Source organism: Mustela lutreola, chromosome 9, assembly GCF_030435805.1.
Source record: "Mustela lutreola isolate mMusLut2 chromosome 9, mMusLut2.pri, whole genome shotgun sequence".
In the NCBI taxonomy this organism is placed as follows: domain Eukaryota; kingdom Metazoa; phylum Chordata; class Mammalia; order Carnivora; family Mustelidae; genus Mustela; species Mustela lutreola.
In genome coordinates this window covers 96,228,634-96,248,741 of record NC_081298.1, presented here as the reverse complement: position 1 = coordinate 96,248,741, position 20,108 = coordinate 96,228,634, and the positions used below count along the sequence as shown (strand labels likewise).

The window sequence follows — 20,108 nt, the reverse complement described above, 5'->3', positions numbered from 1 at the left end:
ATGGCTAAAATTAACAAGTCAGGAAATGACAGATGTTGGCGAGGATGTGGAGAAAGGGGAACCCTCCTACACTGTTGGTAGGAATGCAAGCTGGTGCAACCACTCTGGAAAACAGAATGGAGTTTCCTCAAAAAGTTGAAAATAGAGCTACCTTACGACCCAGCAATTGCACTACTGGGTATTTACCCTAACGATACAAATGTAGTGATCCGAAGGGGCATGTGCACATGAATGTTTATAACAGCAATGTCCACAATAGCCAAACTATGGAAAGAACCTAGATGTCCATCAACTTGGACATCTAGATGAATGGATAAAGAATATGTGGTATATACATACAATGGAATACTATGCAGCCTTCAAAAGAAATGAAATCTTGCCATTTGTGACAACATGAATGGAACTAGAGGGTATTATGCTTAGCGAAATAAGTCAATCGGAGAAACAACTATCATATGATCTCCCTGATATGAGGAAGTGGAGATGCAACCCTGGGGGGCTTGGGGGGTAGGAAAAGAAGAAATAAAACAAGATGGGATCAGGAGGGAGACAAACCATAGGAGACTCTTAACATCACAAAACAAACGGAGGGTTGCCGGGGGGAGGGGTGATGGGGTTATAGACGTTGGGGAGGGTATGTGCTATGGTAGGTACCGTGAAGTGTGTAAACCTGGCAATTCATAGATCTGTACCCCTTATATGTTTTTAAAAAAAAAATTAAAAAAAATTCTGCTTCCTTTAGTGCAATCCTGCCCAGTGAGAACTAATTATAAAGATGACTTGGAGAGTGCAAGATCCAGAATCATCAAAATAAGAATGAATTTAGAAATGAAGAAAGTAGGTGGCTCAGTCGTTGCCTGTCTACCTTCAGCTCAGGTCATGATCCCTGGGTCTTGGGATAGAGCCCCACATCCAGCTGCTCAGCAGGAAGCCTGCTTCTCCCTCTCCCACTCCCCCTACTTGTGTTCCTGCTCTTGCTATCTCTTTCTGTCAAATAAGCACATGAAATCTTAAAAGAAGTTACAATTTAAAAAAAGAAATGAAGAAAGTAGACTCACATTTTAGAAAGTTTTTTAAAAAAATCTAAAATGAAAAGATTAACTTTAAATCACACTCATATCAGTTTAAGTTTCCTATAAATATTCAGACCATATAGCCTATTTTATATTTTCTTTCAACCACATAAATGGTGCTTTTCTTTTAAAGATTATATTTATTTGAGTGAGAGAGTGCAAGTGTGCACGCGCACGCAAGAGAGAGAGAACGCTCTAGGGGGGAGGGGCAGAAGGAGATGCAGACTCCCCACTGAGCAGGAACCCCTGGGATCATGACCTGAGCTGAAGGCAGAAGCTTAACTGACTGGGCCACCCGGGTGTCCCATAAATGGTGCTTTCTTTCATCTGTTCCTGTTTAGTCTAACTGGTGCATTTTTTTCTTTATTTTAAAATTTAGCTAAAAGATCCAGCCTAGCTCTCTTTGTAGTAGCTTTTGTCTGGTCATTTTACCATTTTTTATTATAAGTTGTACAAATTTAGGGTGCCTGGGTGGCTCAGTTGATTAAGTGACTGCCTTCGGCTCAGGTCATGTTCCCAGAGCCCTGGGATCGAGTCCCACATCAGGCTCCCAGCTCCACGGGAAGTCTGCTTCTCCCTCTCACCTTCTCCCCTCTCATGTTCTCTCCTACTTTCTCTCTCTCAAATTAAAAAAAAATCTTTTAAAAAAAAAGCAATATGATCTCTTAAAAAATGTTGTACAAATTTAAACACTGTATAAGTATATAATATAAACTGTTCAAAATGACTCAAAATTCTGCTCTCCAGAGATAACCACCATTAGTAGCATAGTGCACATTCTGCTGAATAATTTTCCTTACATGTACATGGATATGAACACACATGTAACATTATTACTGTTATTAATACTTTTACAAAAAATGTAACTATACAGTATTCACTATTCTGTCTGAATTTTTATTTTTTTCATTTGGTTAATTATCCATTTTTTTTTCATATTGACACAGAAAGAACTAATCTATTCCTTTTAACAGCTGTGATGCATTTTACTGTATAAATTCATCACTATTTATTCAACCATCCAATTGGATTTTTACATTTTACTGGAGAACTGTGTGACCTTGAACAGTTATTTAAACTTCTTATTTCACAATTTTTTTCATTTACAAAGTAGGACTAATAAGAGCAGCTGCCTCATAGGGATTTTTTTAATTAACATATAATGTATTATTTGCCCCAGGGGTACAGGTCTGTGAATCATCATGCTTACACATTTCACAGCACTCACCATAGCACATACCCTCCCCAGTGTCCATAACCCAGCCACCCTATCCCTACCCCCACCACCTTCCAGCAACCCTCAGTTTGTTTCATGGGATTAAGAGTCTCTTATGGTTTGTCTCCCTCCCGATCCCATCTTGTTTCATTTTTTCCTTCCCTACCCCCCATAACACCCTGCCCTGCCTCTCAAATACCTCATATCAGAGAGATTAAATACACCTTGCATGTAAAGCACTTAGAACAGTGCCTGGCACATGTGAGCAGTAAATAAATGTTACCTGTGGTATTAATAGTAGTAACACTATGGGATGTGGGGGTGACTCAGTTAAGTGTCTTCCTTCTGCTCAGGTCATGATTGCAGGGTCCTGGGATCGAGTCCTGCATTAGGATCCTTGCTTGGCAGGGAGCCTGCTTCTCCTGCCTGCTACTCCCCCTGATTGTGTTATCTCTCGCTCTCTATAGTTCTGACAAACAAATAAATAAAATCTTTTTTAAAAATAATAGTAATAATAGAACCTTTTTATATATGCCTTTTTACTGAGAAAATTTTCAAGCTCTAATAATTTTTTATTGAAAAGGAAGATATGACCATAAAAAAACTTTAAATTTAAAAACATTTATAATCCAACTATCCCAATATAATACTGATTTTATTTTTACACATTGTTTCTTGGTTTTCACAATCATGTTTAGATTATATAGTTGTAATTCACATATATGGTATTTTGTTTTCATGTAACATAGTATTATAAAACTTTCCCACAGATTTGGTAGCCTTTCTTTTCTGTTATTTATCCATTTTGTTCCTCTTTTGCTCTTAAAAGAGGACTAGAAGTGTGAGTCTTTGAAATAGAGTTATGATGATGTATACCTCTCACAGGGAAAGCTGGCGGCCTTCTTTATCTTTATATGCCCTCTTTAAACATATGCCAACCCTGCTCTTTAGAGTAGATCCCTAAACCTGGATCTCGATCATAAATTTAGGGTCTGGGAGAGCCTGTCAATTCCAGCAGCCAAAGTTAACACCATAAAAGAGCCATTGGTGGAGGGAATAATACTGATAGCTCTACTCATTTTTTTTTTTAAGATTTTATTTATTTATTTGACAGACAGAAATCACAAGTAGACAGAGAGGCAGGCAGAGAGAGAGGGGAAGCAGGCTCCCCGCTGAACAGAGAGCCCGATTCGGGGCTCGATCCCACGACCCTGGGATCATGACCTGAGCTGAAGGCAGAGGCTTTAACCCACCGAGCCACCCAGGCGCCCCAGCTCTACTCATTTTTAAGTTAAGTTCTGAGCCTCAAGGAGAAGATATGTGAAATAAAAGCATTGGTCTCTTAACCTACACTAACTTTTGTTTATGGATCATAATAATATTAAACGCTTACTATCCAGGGGTGCCTAGGTGGCTCAGTGGGTTAAAGCCTCTGCCTTCGGCTCAGGTCATGGTCCCAGGGTCCTGGGATCCAGCCCCACATCCGGCTCTCTGCTGGACGGGGAGCCTGCTTCTTCCTCTCTCTCTCTCTCAATTCTCTCTCTGCCTGCCTCTCTGCCTACTTGTGATCTCTATCTGTCAAATAAATAAATAAAATATTTAAAACAAACAAAAAAACAACCTCAATGTGACAAATTTTTCCTTGCAGAAGATCAGGAAAAAAACCATACAGATATCTTAGTAGTATTGTTGATATTCTACATCTTAAGCTGAATAAAGGATTCATGAATGTTCCTTTTGCTGTTATGCTTGTAGCTTACATATATGTGTTCGCTTGCATATAATAAAAATTTTATAATAGCTTTCTAAAGAATGGCTAAGTAATAAATATGCCAAAATTAAAAGGGCTGATATGATCAATGCACTTTGGTATCCAAAGGGCATCTGTCCAGATTGACAGCAGTGCACTGGTTGAGTGTGTAAGTCTTTCAGCCGGTTACAAATCAACCTAACGATGCTGTCAGCCAGCCTGCACTTCTCAGCCTTGTACACAAGGATATCAGGTTCCCTTTCTAAGTGCTCTCAAACCATCTGTTTAGTATTTCCTTTGCTAGAGATCAATGTCAGCTCTTTTGGAAAGCTATTGTATCCATATGTGTTCTCAGGAAACACCAAATGTTAACAACCCAAACATAGAAGGTAAAGATTTGTTGCTTCCTAAAGGAGTCCAGAAAAAAATAAAAAATAAAAACAAAAACAAAAAAACCTATCGTATGCTTCATGCTTCAGTGCAGTTGTCAAACTCCACAAATGAGTTGTTTCCCCCTTCCAATGTCTTGGAAAATAGACCAGAAAATGCAGTTGTTCATTGAGTTTGTCTTTGATAACCACATTAAAGTCATTTCCCTGTAGTGTTTAGAACAACTGTTGTATTTATTACCTAAAGATTTTCAACACAGAGAGACATGTGCTTATTTCATTAACAGAAGCCATGGTCTCAGAAAATGTTAGTTCTTCCCTTTTTTGAAATTGAATTAAAGATATTTTTAGAGTTAACAGAAAATCTAAAGATATTTGAAAATGGAGGTTTAAAAAATTTTCCTCTCCGACATTTTGAAGGAGTAATTTACATACCGTACATTGCACCTATTCAAAGTATAAATTCATTGAGTTTTGACAGTTGTATATGCCCACAAATCATCACCACAATCAAAATACAGAACATTTTATCATCCCTAAAAGATTCCTTTTGCCCCTTTACACTCCCTTCCTCCCTCATTCCCTAGTGTATGCCACTAATGTGCCTTTTGTCTGTAGATTAGTTTGCATTTTATATAAATGAAATAATATAATACATATTCTTTTATATCTGACTTGTTTCTTGTAGACTTTGAGATTAACCCATGTTGTTGTTTAAACCATAATTTCTTATTATTGCTGACTGGTAGTATATTGTATGAATATTCCACATTTTGTTTAACCATCCATCTGTTAATGGGTGTTTCACTTGTTTCCAATTTTGTGGTATTGCGACCAAAGCTGCTGCAAATATCCATAAACAAATCTTTTTATGACGTTTTTATTTTTCTTGGGTCTTACTGTAATTATGGTTCATCTTTTCTCATCCATTTGTTTCAGCCCATTTTATGTTCTTATACTAAAGTGTATGTCTTATAGGCAGTGTGTAATTGGGTCTTGTTTTTTAATCCATTCTGCTAATCTCTGCCTTTTACTTGGAATATATAGTCCATTAACATTTACAACAAGTATTAATATGGTTGGATTTAGGCGTACCATTTTATTTATTTATTTTTTTGTCTTCTCTGGTTTTTGTTCACCCTTTCCCTGCTTTCCCACATTTTTTAGATTATTAAATATTTTTAGGATTCTGTTTTAATGTATATTTTGTCATTTAGCTATATTTCCTTACATTAATTTTTAGTAGCTTCTTTAGGGATTATGTTATAGATTCTTAATTTTTCATAGTCTACTCAGAGTCAGTATAGTACCACTTCACATAAAACACTGAAGCTGCAAGATTATAATACTTTAGAGTGCCTAGCTGGCTCAGTCAGTGGAGTATGAGACTCTTGATCCTAGAATTGTGAGTTTGAGCCCCACACTGGGTATAGAGGTCACTTAAAAAAATAAAATAAGAGGGGCACCTGGGTGGCTCAGTCAGTTGTTTGCCTTCAGCTCAGGTCAAGATCCCAGGGAGCCCCACAGTCTCTCTCCCTGCTTCTCCTTCTCCCTCTGTTACTCTCCCCACTGCCCACCTTCCCTATTTGTGCTCTCTCTCAAATAAATAATAAAATAAAATAAGATGATAATATTTTACATAAAATGTAGAAACCTTACAGGGGTTAAAAGATATTTTTTAACTTTTTGGCAGCCTACTTAGAATTAATATAGTTCCATTCCATGTGAAATATAGAAACTTCGTTGGGCGCCTGGGTGGCTCAGTGGATTGGGCCGCTGCCTTTGGCTCAGGTCATGATCTCAGGGTCCTGGGATCGAGTCCCGCATCAGGCTCTCTGCTCAGCAGGGAGCCTGCTTCCTCCTCTCTCTCTCTCTGCCTGCCTCTCTGCCTACTTGTGATCTCTCTCTGTCAAATAAATAAATAAAATATTTAAAAAAAAAAAAAAAAAAAAGAAATATAGAAACTTCGCAACCATGTAGGTCCATTTATCCCCTGTCTCTCTCTCTCACACACACAGTCTTTTATTTTATAGTTGCCATGTGGATTATATCTACATTATAAATTACTCAAGACATTATTATAAATTTTGCTTTAAATGGTCATGTATATTTTAAAGAAACCAAGAGAAAAATATTCTTTTCTTTTCCAGTGCTCTTCATTCATTCCTGAAGATCCACGTTTCCTTTGGATATTATGTCCTCCAGCTCAAAGAATTTTTTAATTTCTTATAGCTAGTTCTGATGGTGACAAATTCTCTTAGCTGTTATTTATCAAAAAATGCATGTTTCAACTTCATTCTTGGAGGGTATTTTTCTTATATATAGAATTACGGGTTGATAGAATATTTCTTTCTTTCAGCTTGTTTAAAAATGTTGTTCCACTATCTTCTGGTCTTCCATGGTTTCTAATCAAATATCACAGTCCTTGAATCACTTTCTCCTGTATGTAAAGGATCATTTATCTGGCAGCTTTCAAAATTTTTCACTTTATGTTTGTTTTTCAGCAGCTTTACAGTGATGTGACTAGGCACAGATTTCTTATTTAGGGTTCACTGAGCTTCTTGAATCTATAACCATTCTGTACCCAATTTCGATGTGTGGGGGCATTTTCCCAAAGTAATTCTACACCAGCTGGGTATCCTACAACTTAACTCAATTCCAGCACTATCTGGAAATAGCATCAGATCCACAAATTAAGGGCTCAGCTCCATAAAATCTCACACATGTGTACATGAACACACACACATACCAGATACCAATCACAAGTCCACGTTGTCACCTATGCTTCTGAGTAATCAGCTATAGATCAGAACTTCCAGTGACTACCTCCTTGGATTTGATTAATTTGTTAGAGTGGCTCACAGAACTCAGAGAAACATTTTACTTACTAGATTACCATTTTATTACAGGAGGATATAATTTAGGAATAACCCAATAAAAGAAATGCATAGGACAAAGTGTGAGGACAAAGGATCAGAGCTTTCAGGCCCTCTCCCAATACACCACTCTCCCCAAATCTCTACATGTTCATCAACCCACAAGCTCTCTGAACCACGTCCTTTTAGGGGTTTTCATGGGGAGTTCATTACATAGGCACAGTTAATTCATTCATTCACCATTGACAAGTGATTCAACTTCTGGGTTCCTTTCTCCTCCCCAGAGGTCACAGTGTGGAGCTGAAAGTTCCAACCCTCTAAACACTGGACTGACTTCTCTGGCAACTGACCCCATGCTTCGGTGCTTCCCAAAAGTCACCTCACTAACATGACAAAAGATACCTTTATTGCTCTCTCATTTAGGAAATTCCAAAGGTTTTAGGAGCTCTGCCAGAAACAAGACAAAGATCAAATATATACCTCTTACTATAAGCCACAGTATCACAACCTATAAATGTATATCTTTTATTGAATTTGGGAAATTTCCTGCCTCATCTCCTCAAATATTTTTTCCATCTCATTCATCTTTGTCTCTTTTTCTTGGACCCCAGTTACCCACATGTTAAGACTTTTAAAATTGTTCTACAGTTTCCAAGCCTCTGTGGTTGGTTTTATTTTGTTCAAAGTTTTTTCTTTCTCTTTTTTAGATTAAATTATCATCTCCATTGACCTATCATTAAGTTCACTGTCTCTCATCTGTCATTCCCAAGCCCATGCAGTGAATTTTCTTGTTCAGATAATGTATTTTTCAGTGCTAAAATTTCCATATTATATTTTTTATATTTTCTATTTCCCTGGTATTTCCTATATCATCATTCATTATGAACATATTTTCTACTCCTCATTGAACATAATTATAATTTATAGGTATAGTTATATAATTATGCTCCTTTAAAATCTCTGTCTAATAAGTCTGATACCTTTATATCTTGGTGTTTACATCTGTTGATTGTATTTTCCTTTGAGACTGGGTCACATTTTCTGACTCTGTATGCCAGACACATTTGTTTGTTGTATTTTGTGAATGTTGTTATAGGGACTCTGGATTCAATATATTACCCTGAAAAGTGTTTGTTTTGGTAGACAGCTAACTTTGTTTGACGCAAACTGCAGCTAGTCATGGTCTACAGTAGTCAGGGACTCAGATCTCGGTTGCATTGGTTTAGCTTCCACTATGAGCTGCTTCCAGTTTGTCCCATACATGTGTGGGGTAAGGGTCAGCAAGGTGCCTGGACTGAGTTTAAACACATAATTTAGGGTTCTCAGGCTACCTCCCTTCTTGGATTTCTTCCTCATTTTCTGGAGGCTCTCCTTGCCCCTGGCTCCTACCCCTGATAAGGCCAGTGAAAGACAGAGGTCTTTCTATTAAAGTTTTAGCTGCTATACTAGGTTCACACTGTTACAAGTGAGGCTACCCTTGGGGGAATTCATTCTTTGCTGGTCACTTGTTCCCAAGTTCCAGTTCCTCTCTGAATTCTACCTTTGTTCAGTCTCACAGTCTTCAGATAGCTGTCCTCACATAATTGTTTTATTTTTTTAACTATATTATCTCAGATAGCTGTTTTATCTTTTGAACTATATTATCTAGGGTTTATAGCTATGGTTTATAAGGAAATAAGAACACAACCAGACTGAACAACCTTCACTGTTGATCAGTTTGGTTCTTTCTTTTTACTTCCTTTTCTCTATTCCATTCACTTCAGTAAGCTCAAGTGCTCCATCACTTCTCTCTTTACAAGACTATGACTTAAAAGTTCTTTTGATTAAATCCCAAGTCTTCTCTGCTCCTCCTTTCTCCTTCTCATCCCCTAACACTTACAGGTGTACATTCTCCTGCTTTACTTGGCAAATGCCTGGTGTTACTCCCTCCCATCCTTGGACAATCTGGCCACTTTCCCATCTGAAATCAGCCCCACCATATACCTAGCACTGGAGCACTAGTTAGCATAATACAAGGACTAACTGGGGACAGAATTAAACACGAGTACAGATATAAATTTAGTATAGGATGAAGGTGGTCTGTTACATTACAAGGGCAAAGATGGGCTTGTTCTAAAAGTGGTACCAGGCAACCTGTTACCATCTAGAAAGTAATCCACGTGTTCCAGGGACCTAAACGTAAAAAATAATATTTCAAGAGTAGTAAGAGAACATTGGTGAATGCCTTTATCATCTTAGAATAGGGAAAGTTTCTCTACCTGTGACTCAAAATTCATGTGCAGTAATTTACTCAACTACATAAAAATAAATATATTTTTAAATACATTTTAAATAAATAAAGTCAAAAGACAACTGAAAAAATTGGAGAAAATATTTGCAATTTATGTCTTGGATGAGGGGTAGGAACATGGAGAGGAAAGGCTAATATTGCTAATAGAGAAAGAACACTTGAAAACTTCGGGGAAAAAGACCAAAAACCTGCAGAAAAACGGACAAAAACATGAGTGGATAATTCAAAGGGTATTTTTTAAAGAATTATTTATTTATTTGACAGACAGAGATCACAAGTAGGCAGAGAGGCAGGCAGAGAGAGAGAGAGAGAGAGAGAGAGAGAGATTGGAGGAAACAGGCTCTCTGATGAGGAGAGAGCCCAATGCGGGGCTTGATCCCAGGACCCTGGGATCATGACCTGAGCCGACCAAAGACAGAGGCTTTAACCCACTGAGCCACCCAGGTGCCCCCAAGGGGTATTTTTTAAATGGCCCTTAAACATATGAAGATTTTTTTTAAAAATAGGAAAATATGTTTAACCTCATTCATAAAGAAATTAAAATTAAGACTGCACCAACATACTACTTCCCATCTATTAGATTTGCCAAAGTTAAAAATTATGAGAACATATTTGCATTACTGGTAGAATGCACAGTGGCACCTTTCTGGAGGGATATTTGGCAGTATCAAACAAAATGCCATGTGCATTTACTTTTTGTTTTATTTTTGTTGATTCACTTATTGAATATTTATTTTTTTATTTTAGTCTTTGTTTAAAGTTTTTATTTAAATTCTGGTTTGTTAACATACAGTGTAATATTAGTTTCAGGTGTACAGATTCATCCCTTCCATATTATAACTGATGTTCATCACAAATGCCCTCTTCAATACCCCTCACCTGTTTAATCCATCCCTCCCCACCTCCCCTCTGGTAACCATCAGTTTGTTCTCTATAATTAAGTCTGTTTCTTGGTTTGCCCCCTGTCCTTTTTTCCCAATGCTCATTTATTTTGTTTCTTAAATTTCTCATATGTGGGAAATCATATAGTATTTGTCTTTCTCTGACTGATTTATTTCGCTTAGCATAATACTCTCTAGCAGTGAAAATGGCAAGATTTCACTGCAAATGACAGGATTTCTTTTATATGGCTGTGTAATATCCATAAAAATTTGATATATTTATTTATATATATGTATATATATATATATATCTCAATCTCACATATTGTTTATCCATTCATCAGTTGGTGGACACTTGGCCTTTTCCCATAGTTTGGCAATTGTAGATGCTGCTGGCTGTAAACAGTGGAGTGAATGTATCCCTTTCAAACAGTATTTTTGTATTCCTTGAGTAAATACTTAGTGATGCAATTGCTGGATCATAGAGTAGCTCTATTTTTAATTTTTCAGGAACCTCCATACTGTTTTGTTTATAGAAAATATAAATACGTTTGTGCAGAAAAAGAGGACTCTCTAAATACCTTCTATGTCTAGTGTTTTCTAGTCAAACTATATTTAGACTTCGGTATCTCTCAATCAGTAGGGACCAGCTTCTTTTGCATGTGGATTGCATTTTTTTTTTGTAAAATGAAAATGAGCTCTTAAGGCCTTAGATAAAACTTATTTTCTTACAACTTGGATCATATACTTCCTGAAGAGAAAACTTTCTCTCTCTCTCTCTCTCTGTCTCTCTCTCACACACACACAAAGACACACACACATACACGTCATACTCTTACTGTGTTTTGGTTTTTTTCATAGTACCTACCATTATCTGTAATTGTTTTTTTTTTTTGTTTCTATTGTTTGTTTATTCTTTGTTCTCCCACTAGAATGTAACCCACAAAAGCAGATAATTTGTCTCTTTCATTGTTGACACAATCAGTGTGCCTGGATCATAGAAGGCATTAAATAAATAATTATTTGAAAGACAAATGAACTGAATGAAAGGATGAATGAATGAATAACATCCCTTCTCTCCCTGAGAATAGTTCTGGGAAATAAAGTCTCTCTATTCTCATTACACTTCTAGTTTTGCTGTTTTGTAGACTGGAACCCTAGGAAGATAGTCACCACCTGGTCAGTCCTGCACTCACTTCTCTAGAGAGTCTACATCACATAATCACCACTACCTTGCTACCTCCTTTCAAGGAGCTTCTCCTTTTTCCCAGGGTCCAAGCATCACTTCCATAAATGAGGTACATGAGCTCAGAAACAAGCCAGGCTGCTCCCAACAATGTGAGCTTTTAGAGGTTATCTTCATGCCATTGTTGATTTAAAGACAGTCGTTAAATGACTCTGCACAGGTGTTCCTGAGCAAACTTTGTCAACTCTGATTACTTATCCTAGTTATTAACATCCTGTACTACTCCTATATTCAGAAGCTAGACAGCAAAGATTGCAAACTGGCCCAGAGAGGCTGAGATATCACAGTCCCACAGTTTTTGCAGTGGCTCTTGACCTTTATTGGACTCACAACACTCTCAAGGATCTGATGAAAGCTAAGGACCTGTCCCCCTCCTCCACCCTATTAGAATACAACTATACATTTACAGGTGAAGTTATATACAATTTAAGGGGGTTTCCAGAACCCCTAAAGCCCATCCTACTCAAGAACAGGCCATAGGAGGGCCATTTGGAAAGAAACAGGTCTGGCCTATAGGTCCAGGCCTTTGTAGGACAGGGGAGGATTTATAGAATTGAGCTGGAGCACAATTTTCCTAGGTCTCTACTTTCGATATTCTACATCTGTTTGTGTATTAAAGTGTTACATTCTCCCCGTAACCTTTTTGCAGGGTTAAATTCTGAGATGGACTGCTTTAGGCATTGCCATATTTTCAATCATTTGGCTCTCTTAATTTTTCTTAATATTGTGGTCTTTCTGCAAGAGCTCAGTAGAAGGCATCACTACTTGTGGCCACAGGAGGGCAGGGCAGATCCAAACACTGAATGTGAATGCTTTTTGCAGCCTTGCGACAGTGAACCCGTCCTTCCTTGTCCTCACCACCCAAACACTCCCAGCCACACTCACTCCCATAACCTTCCTGTTTCATACTGTGAGTGGGACTAGCTCTTTCCTGCTCGCCAGTCAAGGTGGGAGCTGCTCTTCAATCTCTGAGAAGTGACAAGTTTCTTCCCCATTTCCCAGGTTTAGTACATTTCCTTTTTTTTTTTTAAAGATTTTATTTATTTTTGGGGCACCTGGGTGGCTCAGCGGGTTAAGCCGCTGCCTTCGGCTCATGTCATGAACTCAGAGTCCTGGGATCGAGCCCCACATTGGGTTCTCTGCTCAGCAGGGAGCCTGCTTCCTCCTCTCTCTCTGTCTGCCTCTCTGCCTGCTTGTGATCTCTCTCAATAAATCTCTCTCAAATAAATAAATAAAATCTTAAAAAAAAAAAGATTTTATTTATTTTTGAGAGGGCACAAATGGGGGAGGGAGTCAGAGGGAGAAGCAGACTCCCCACTGAGCAGGAACCAGATGCAGGACTAGATCCCACAACCCTGTAATCATGACCTGAGCAGAGGGCAGAGGCTTTAACCCACTGAGCCACCTAGGTGCCTAGTTTGGCACATTTCATTGTATTTATGAGGAACACAGTTCTCTGCCTTTGGTGTTCTTATATATGTTAGTGGTGAGGAGAAAGCAGTCGCCAAGGGAAGTGATAGGGGGAGAGCTTATAAAAAAGGAAAGCACATTCTTATCCGTAAGAGCAAATCATTTTGTTGATGAGAGAAAAAGAAGAAAATGCCATTTGTTGGACCTAGGCATGCCATTCATAGATAATCATCTCACGTCTTATGCCTCATTATAACCATGAAATAGGTTGTAATATCCCCACTTTGTCCAAAGTCATATAACTATTCCAAGTGGCAATTCAAACCCTCCTCTCTCCATCACATCCCACCACTTTTCATAAGCTCACAGAAAGAGAAGAAACCCCTTCTGAAGAAATAGATTAGCAAGAGTAATTAGTATTGCCTAAATGAAGCCCACCTATATCCAGGAGCTGATGATTAAACCCAAATAAGGGAGGATATAATTAAGCATAACTTCCGGAACAGAGTCCGTTTGGAGCTGAGTTTTGGGGGAGGAGCAAGCCATGGATTGACAGAGTAATAAAAGCACTAAGGAAGGAAGGAAGTCATGTGGCAAGGAGACTAATTTAGTTGAAGCAGAAGAGTTACAGGAAAAGGTCATGAGAGCTGAGGAGGGGGAGCAAATGTTGAGCTCAACAGGCATTTGCTAGGCTTCAGCTCTAAGCTAGCTACTGAGCTAGGGGATGGGGAATGAATGGGCATGTAAGATCTCAACAGGCAAGGGTGGGAAAGAATCATATGAGCCATCACAGAAGGGAAGAGTGGGGTATTTGATGAATAATGAGTAGAACCAAGTGGTACAGGGTGACTGAGGGAAATAAAGAAAATAATCAAGGAAGGCAGTGTGTACTCTTTAGTAAAGGAGAGAACTGAGGAAATCACGTTTTAGAAAAATGAACTGGTACGGGGTGGCTGGGTGGCTCAGTCTTTAAGCGTCTACCTTCTGCTCAGGTGGTGGTTCCAGGGTCCTGGGATGGAGCCCCACTTCGGGCTCCCCACTGGGCAGGAAGCCTGTTTCTCCTCCCACACCCCCTGCTTGTATTCCCTCTCTCTCTCTCTCTCTCTCTCTCTCTTATCCTCTCCACTTTCAGAGATCCTTCACTCAATTCCATTTCTTTCATTTTGTATCTGCCTTTTCATGCTTTAATAGTGATTTTTGCCTCACTGAAGTTTTGGGTTCAGTTCTTTCTGTACTTGTTACTCAAATTGAAGTCCAGGCCTCAGGCTTAGTAAAATTAAATTACTTCTTTTGCCTGTGACAGAATAAAATTCACATTATTAAAAAGATACTTTCTTTTGTGGTACCTGGGTGGCTCAGTGGGTTAAAGCCTCTGCCTTCAGCTCAGGTCATGATCCCAGAGTCCTGGGATTGAGCCCCACATCCAGCTCTCTGCACTGCAGGGAGCCTGCTTCCCTCTCTCTCTCTGCCTGTCTCTCTGCCTACTTGTGATCTCTGTCTGTCAAATAAATAAATAAAATCTTTTTTTTTTTAAGATACTTTTTCTTTACTCACAAGGAACATTTCTTGGGCAGTGACTTTGCATTTATCTCTGTAATACCTAAAACATAATGTGGCAGATGGCAGTTTGAGGAGGATGGTCAAGAATAGTGTAGCGGGGCGCCTGGGTGGTTCAGTGGGTTAAACCTCTGCCTTCGGCTCAGGTCATGATCCCAGGGTCCTGGGATGGAGCCCCACATTGGGCTCTCTGCTTAGCGGGGAGCCTGTTTCCGCCTCCCTCTCTGCCTGCCTCTCTGCCTATTTGTGATCTCTCTCTCTCACTCTGTTAGATAAATAAATAAAATCTTTTTTAAAACAAAAGACAAAAAAACTCTTTAAAAAGAATGGTGTAGGGGCACCTGGGTGGCTCAGTGGGTTAAGCCTCTGCTTTCGGCTCGGGTCATGATCCGGGGTCCAGGGATCCAGCCCTGCAGAGAGCCTGCTTCCTCCTCTCTCTCTGCCTGCCTCTCTGCCTACTTGTGAACTCTATCTGTCAAATAAATAAATAAAATCTTTTTTTTAAAAATGGTGTAGCTTTACAAACTCCTTTACGTATAATCTTTGTACCCTGTACAATATTTCATCTTCTATGTAGTACATAATAAAAATTACTGCTTGATGGAATGAATGAAATACTTGGTTAATTTGAATCCTCAGAACTGTTCATGGAAGATGGCAGAGTTTTAATCATTCTGGTCAAAGAGAAATGCATTTGGCGCCCCTTTTCAGCCACAGAATAAGTCATTAATATGACGTGAAGTCATCTGAGTCTCACCACACCTCCCCTGTGTGGGTACCAACACTCTGGACTGAAGCCCTTTGTTCCCTGTGGAGAGTCTGTCACCTCTGCCTCCTTGTCCTCAGGAATGTCGTTCTAGAAATAAACCAGCCTTCTCCCTGGAGTCTATGAGTCATACACAAAAGTTAATTCATCAATTTTCTTAGGCTCTTTGTGAAAGTATTTCAGAGAGTCCCTCATGGTAAGGAAAAAAAAAATCAGGTTCCTCTTCGGTTTCTTTCCAGCTCTTGCCTCATTTCCTCTCTCTGTGTTTCCTCTACTACCTTATATTTGGCTTTTACTGATAACCTTTACCTGTAGACCCAGACCCAGTTACTGAGCAAGTGTTGCCTAAAACAGGAAGTAGACCAGCAAAGCCTCGTCACCCAACATACCTAGTTCCATTCACTCAGATTTGGAATCAAATCACACTCTACTAGAACATTTCTGTCTTCCCAGCTGCTAATCACACTTGTGAGTTACAGCCTGCCAATGACAAACTTGTGTAATCTGTGTCTGAGGTGAAGCCTGGGAGTGCACTATTTTTTTCTTTTACTTTTTAAAAAAAAATTATTTTTTTATAGCAGAAGTAATAATTGACTACATTTTTACTGTGAAATAAGAGGTGAAGAAGTGGCGCCTGTGTAGCTCTGTTGTTCAAGTGTCTGCCTTTCCCTTGATCATGATCCCAGGCTCCTGGGATCAAGCCCCACATCGTCATTGGACTCCCTGCTTAGCGAGGAGCTTGCTTCTCCCCCTCCCTTTGCGGCTCCCCCTACTTGTGCTCTTTCGCTGTCTCTCTCTCTCTCTCTCGAATAAATAAGTAAATAACATCTTTTTAAATAAATAGATAGATAAATAGGAACTAAGGAAGCTGAAGCTCTCCCTTGTTAACTAAGTCTTTAACTTCCATTTCTGTATTATTTTTGGCTATTTTTGTATTCCAGAGTGTTTTTTAAATACAATAAAATTAAAACAGGATAGAAGTATGAATAATAAAAAAGGAAACGTACTTCAGAACTCTGTCCTGTTTCCATTCCTGCCCACCATTAACAGTTTGATGGTAGCCTTCCAGATCTTTGTAAAAGGCGTTTACAGGGTGCCTGGGTGGCTCAGTGGGTTAAGCCGCTGCCTTCGGCTCAGGTCATGATCTCAGGGTCCTGGGATCGAGTCCCGCATCGGGCTCTCTGCTCAACCGGGAGCCTGCTTCCCTCTCTCTCTGCCTGCCTCTCCATCTACTTGTGATTTCTCTCTGTCAAATAAATAAATAAAATCTTTAAAAAAAAAAAAGGCGTTTACATACATATGTATGTACTTAGGCCAAGGGTTTGATTTTTATTTATTTTATTTTCTTTTTATATAAAGTGTTCACACATCTGTTCTAAAACTTATTTATTTATTTACCATCTCTTAGATTTCCCTGCCAGTACATTTAACTTTACTTTGTTTAACAGCTGTGTAATTTTCCCAGCTGTGTGATTATCCAAAGGTTGAGTGTGCTGTAACTTATTTAAACATTACCCTATTGATGGGTATTTGAATTGCTTCCTGTTTAAGGTTTTGATTATTTGTTATTACAACAATGCTGTACTGAACATCTTTGCATATGTGTCCATGTATACTATTAAGAATGTCTCTAAGCTAGATATCTAGAGAGTAGAACTGGTGGGTCAAAAGGTGGGTGCATTTAAATGTTTACATTTTTCGAAGTTTACAATTAAAGAATTAAATACTTTACCCGCTAATTCCCTTTCTTCTGCAGAGAGTTCTATCCTGGGAACTGACATTGACCTTCAGACTATAGACAACGATGTTGTCAGCATGGAGATTTTCTTCAAAGCCTGGTTACATAACAGCGGAACAGACCAAGAACATATCCATCTTCTTCTTCCTTCACGGTGTTTCAGCAACATTTCCAAATCCAGAGATGACTCAAGTACACACTCCCAAAAGACATAATATATAGCCTTTGATTATCCTACTCTCACGTTAAGACCCTAGATTTGTGAGCTGTCAGAATACACAGTAGTTGAGGTTTAGGGACTGGAGGAGGCTATGTAGTGTAAGCACAAGGAGTAGGAAAATAATATCTAAAAAGTAATCACAGTTACAAAAACTGAACCTAATTAAGCCTAGACAGCAAGGGCCAGTTAGTTTAGGAGCAAAGACTTAGATACCTCAATTATAGGGCAGCACATAAACTAAATAAGAGCACAAAAAATCATATATTTTTCTCAAATAATTCATTTTGAATTATAGTAGATACTATTGACTTAATAACTCGAGGCATGCTGGTACCTCAACAATTATCAACAGGGCCTGTGAGAAGGTAAGGGACCAAGATTAAACCAAGATTAAATAGAGGTCTTCTGGATAGGAAGACACCAAACTGAGGTAAAGTAAAGCAACTAAAGAGGCAGGCTCCACAGAGGACAACTAGTACCCCCAACTAATAGAGGCAGGAGTTTAATGAGAAATATAGGTATAGACTCCTACCCCCAAAGGGGAAGACACATGGTGACCCTTACTTTCTGGGGATAGCCATCAGATCTTTACCCGCCCACCCCTTCCCATGCTCCCATTTCAACCAACGGCCTGGAATGCATTTGGTGACTTATCTTGATTTCAATGTGTCTTTCCTTGGTGTGTAAATCTTCCCTGGACCTCCTTTCCACTCTTTTGTCCAAGGCTGATGGTGCCAATTCCTCCATGTCCCATCTTCTGGAATCTACTTCATATCTGTTTTTCCCCAAGCACTCTGTCATCTCCTTTTCTGCATTATCCCATTTCATCTTCACCCCCCCGCCATGAAGCAGGTATTGTTACCATATGTCATTGAATCTCAGATGCTATCAGTTATGAGATACACCATTACTTTATGTACCACTAAGAAAGAAAAACACTGCCAATTAAACATGACACAATGCTTTCTTTCCCTTAGAAATATTATTTTATCCTTACTGAGAAGTTAAAGTAGTAAGTGTTTGGAGTGTATCTTTGGCCAATGGCAACTGTAAGATATATAGTGAGATGTTAGTATGTGGGGAGAAAAATGTGTCTTCAAGTCAATTAAATACCAGTATTATCTCCCTGTTTTACAGATGAGAAAACTGAGACTTAGAGGAATTAGACATTTTCCCAAGACAGCACAGAAAAATTAATAGAATTTGAAGTTAAGCAACTCCAGAACCCACTCTTTATTTTCAGATTTTTTTAAAGATTTTATTTATTTATTTGTCAGAGAGAGAGAGAGAGCGTGAGAGCGAGCACAGGCAGACAGAGTGGCAGGCAGAGTCAGAGGGAGAAGCAGGCTCCCTACGGAGCAAGGAGCCTGATGTGGGACTCGATCCCAGGGCACTGGGATCATGACCTGAGCCGAAGGCAGCTGCTCAACCAACTGAGCCACCCAGGCGTCCCCAGAACCCACTCTTAATCCTTAAGATTAGAAGTTTATTTTTTGTACATTTGACTACACTCAGCCAAAAAACGAGGTCTGTCTCCAGAACCTGGACCCTTACCTACTACAAAACCTGTTTCATGCTGGGAAGTTCTGAGCAAAGATGCTGCCTCATGCTGGGCACTTCTTTCATTAGGAGGGCTGGGGCCTCCAAAGCCAGGAACTCCAGCAACCAGCCTTTCTTCAACTGTTGCACAGCACTTTCCCATGATATAGTGGAGAATTTTTCTACCTTTTCCCTCCCTCTTTCCATGGCTTTCAGCACCAGGGTCAGAGCCAGAATGTTTATCTCCATCTGCAGTCATTTTTCAGTAATTTGCAGGTCTTCTAGGTGCATGTTGGAACTTAGATCCGGATTCAACAGCTCTTCTACTAGAGAGGCCACTGGAATCCAGATGCTCAGGCACAGTTGGAGTGAGGTCTGGGGAAAGTAGCCCTCCTCCAGGGAGGGTGTGACCCACCTGAGAGTTTATACAAGTACAATAAAGACCATACTATAGTTATCCACTGTTCAAAAAAGAGAAACTGATTCATTACCACACTAGATTTCTGGAAATGTGGCTCACTATCAAAAATGAAACAGAACAATACAGAACACTGAGCTCTCCTACTCTAGAATGTTTTGAGGACTGCTCTTCAGATGTTCACTCTGACTCCTTGCAAGATTCTCTATCCACTCTACCTTCTATAGCTGCTCAGGGCCCTTTACTCCACTCTCTAGGTGCTTCCCTCAGAGGCCTCCTTCTGGCAGAGTGTACAGTTAGCTTCAGATGAGTATCTTTTCTCGTTTTGTGGATCTATAGTCTGTCACCTCTGCATCTCAGTTCAGCGTGGTGAGAAGCACACCTGATTCTAGACTCTAGTTCTGCTAAGACAGCTTTCCCAGCTTCAGAACACTGTTAAGACTATGGCGCTAGTAGTTCTCAGCCCTGGCTGCAGTAAGAATCACATGAGGGACTTTTAAAAAATACCAGTATCTGGATTCCATCTCCAGAGATCCTGATTTCACTAGTGTGAGTTAGGGCCCAGATATCAGTATCTTAAAAGTTTGTCAATGTGGGATGCCTGGGTGGCTCAGTGGGTTAAGCCTCTGCCTTCAGCTCAGGTCATGATCCCAGAGTCCTGGGATGGAGCCCCACATCAGGCTCTCTGCCCTGTGGGGAGCCTCCTTCTCCCACCCCCTCTCTGCCTGCCTCTCTGCCT

At 39.5% G+C, this 20,108-nt stretch overlaps 1 protein-coding gene across 2 annotated transcripts in view; it reads left to right on the top strand.

Moving 5' to 3' along the window:
• Positions 1–20,108, top strand: part of M1AP (meiosis 1 associated protein) — an 84,144-nt gene that overhangs the window by 43,537 nt on the left and 20,499 nt on the right. For both annotated transcript variants that reach the window (XM_059188150.1, XM_059188151.1), the window contains exon 5: positions 17,211–17,384. In XM_059188150.1, the coding sequence (XP_059044133.1) occupies positions 17,211–17,384 (174 nt within the window). The remainder of the gene's footprint in view (positions 1–17,210; positions 17,385–20,108) is intronic.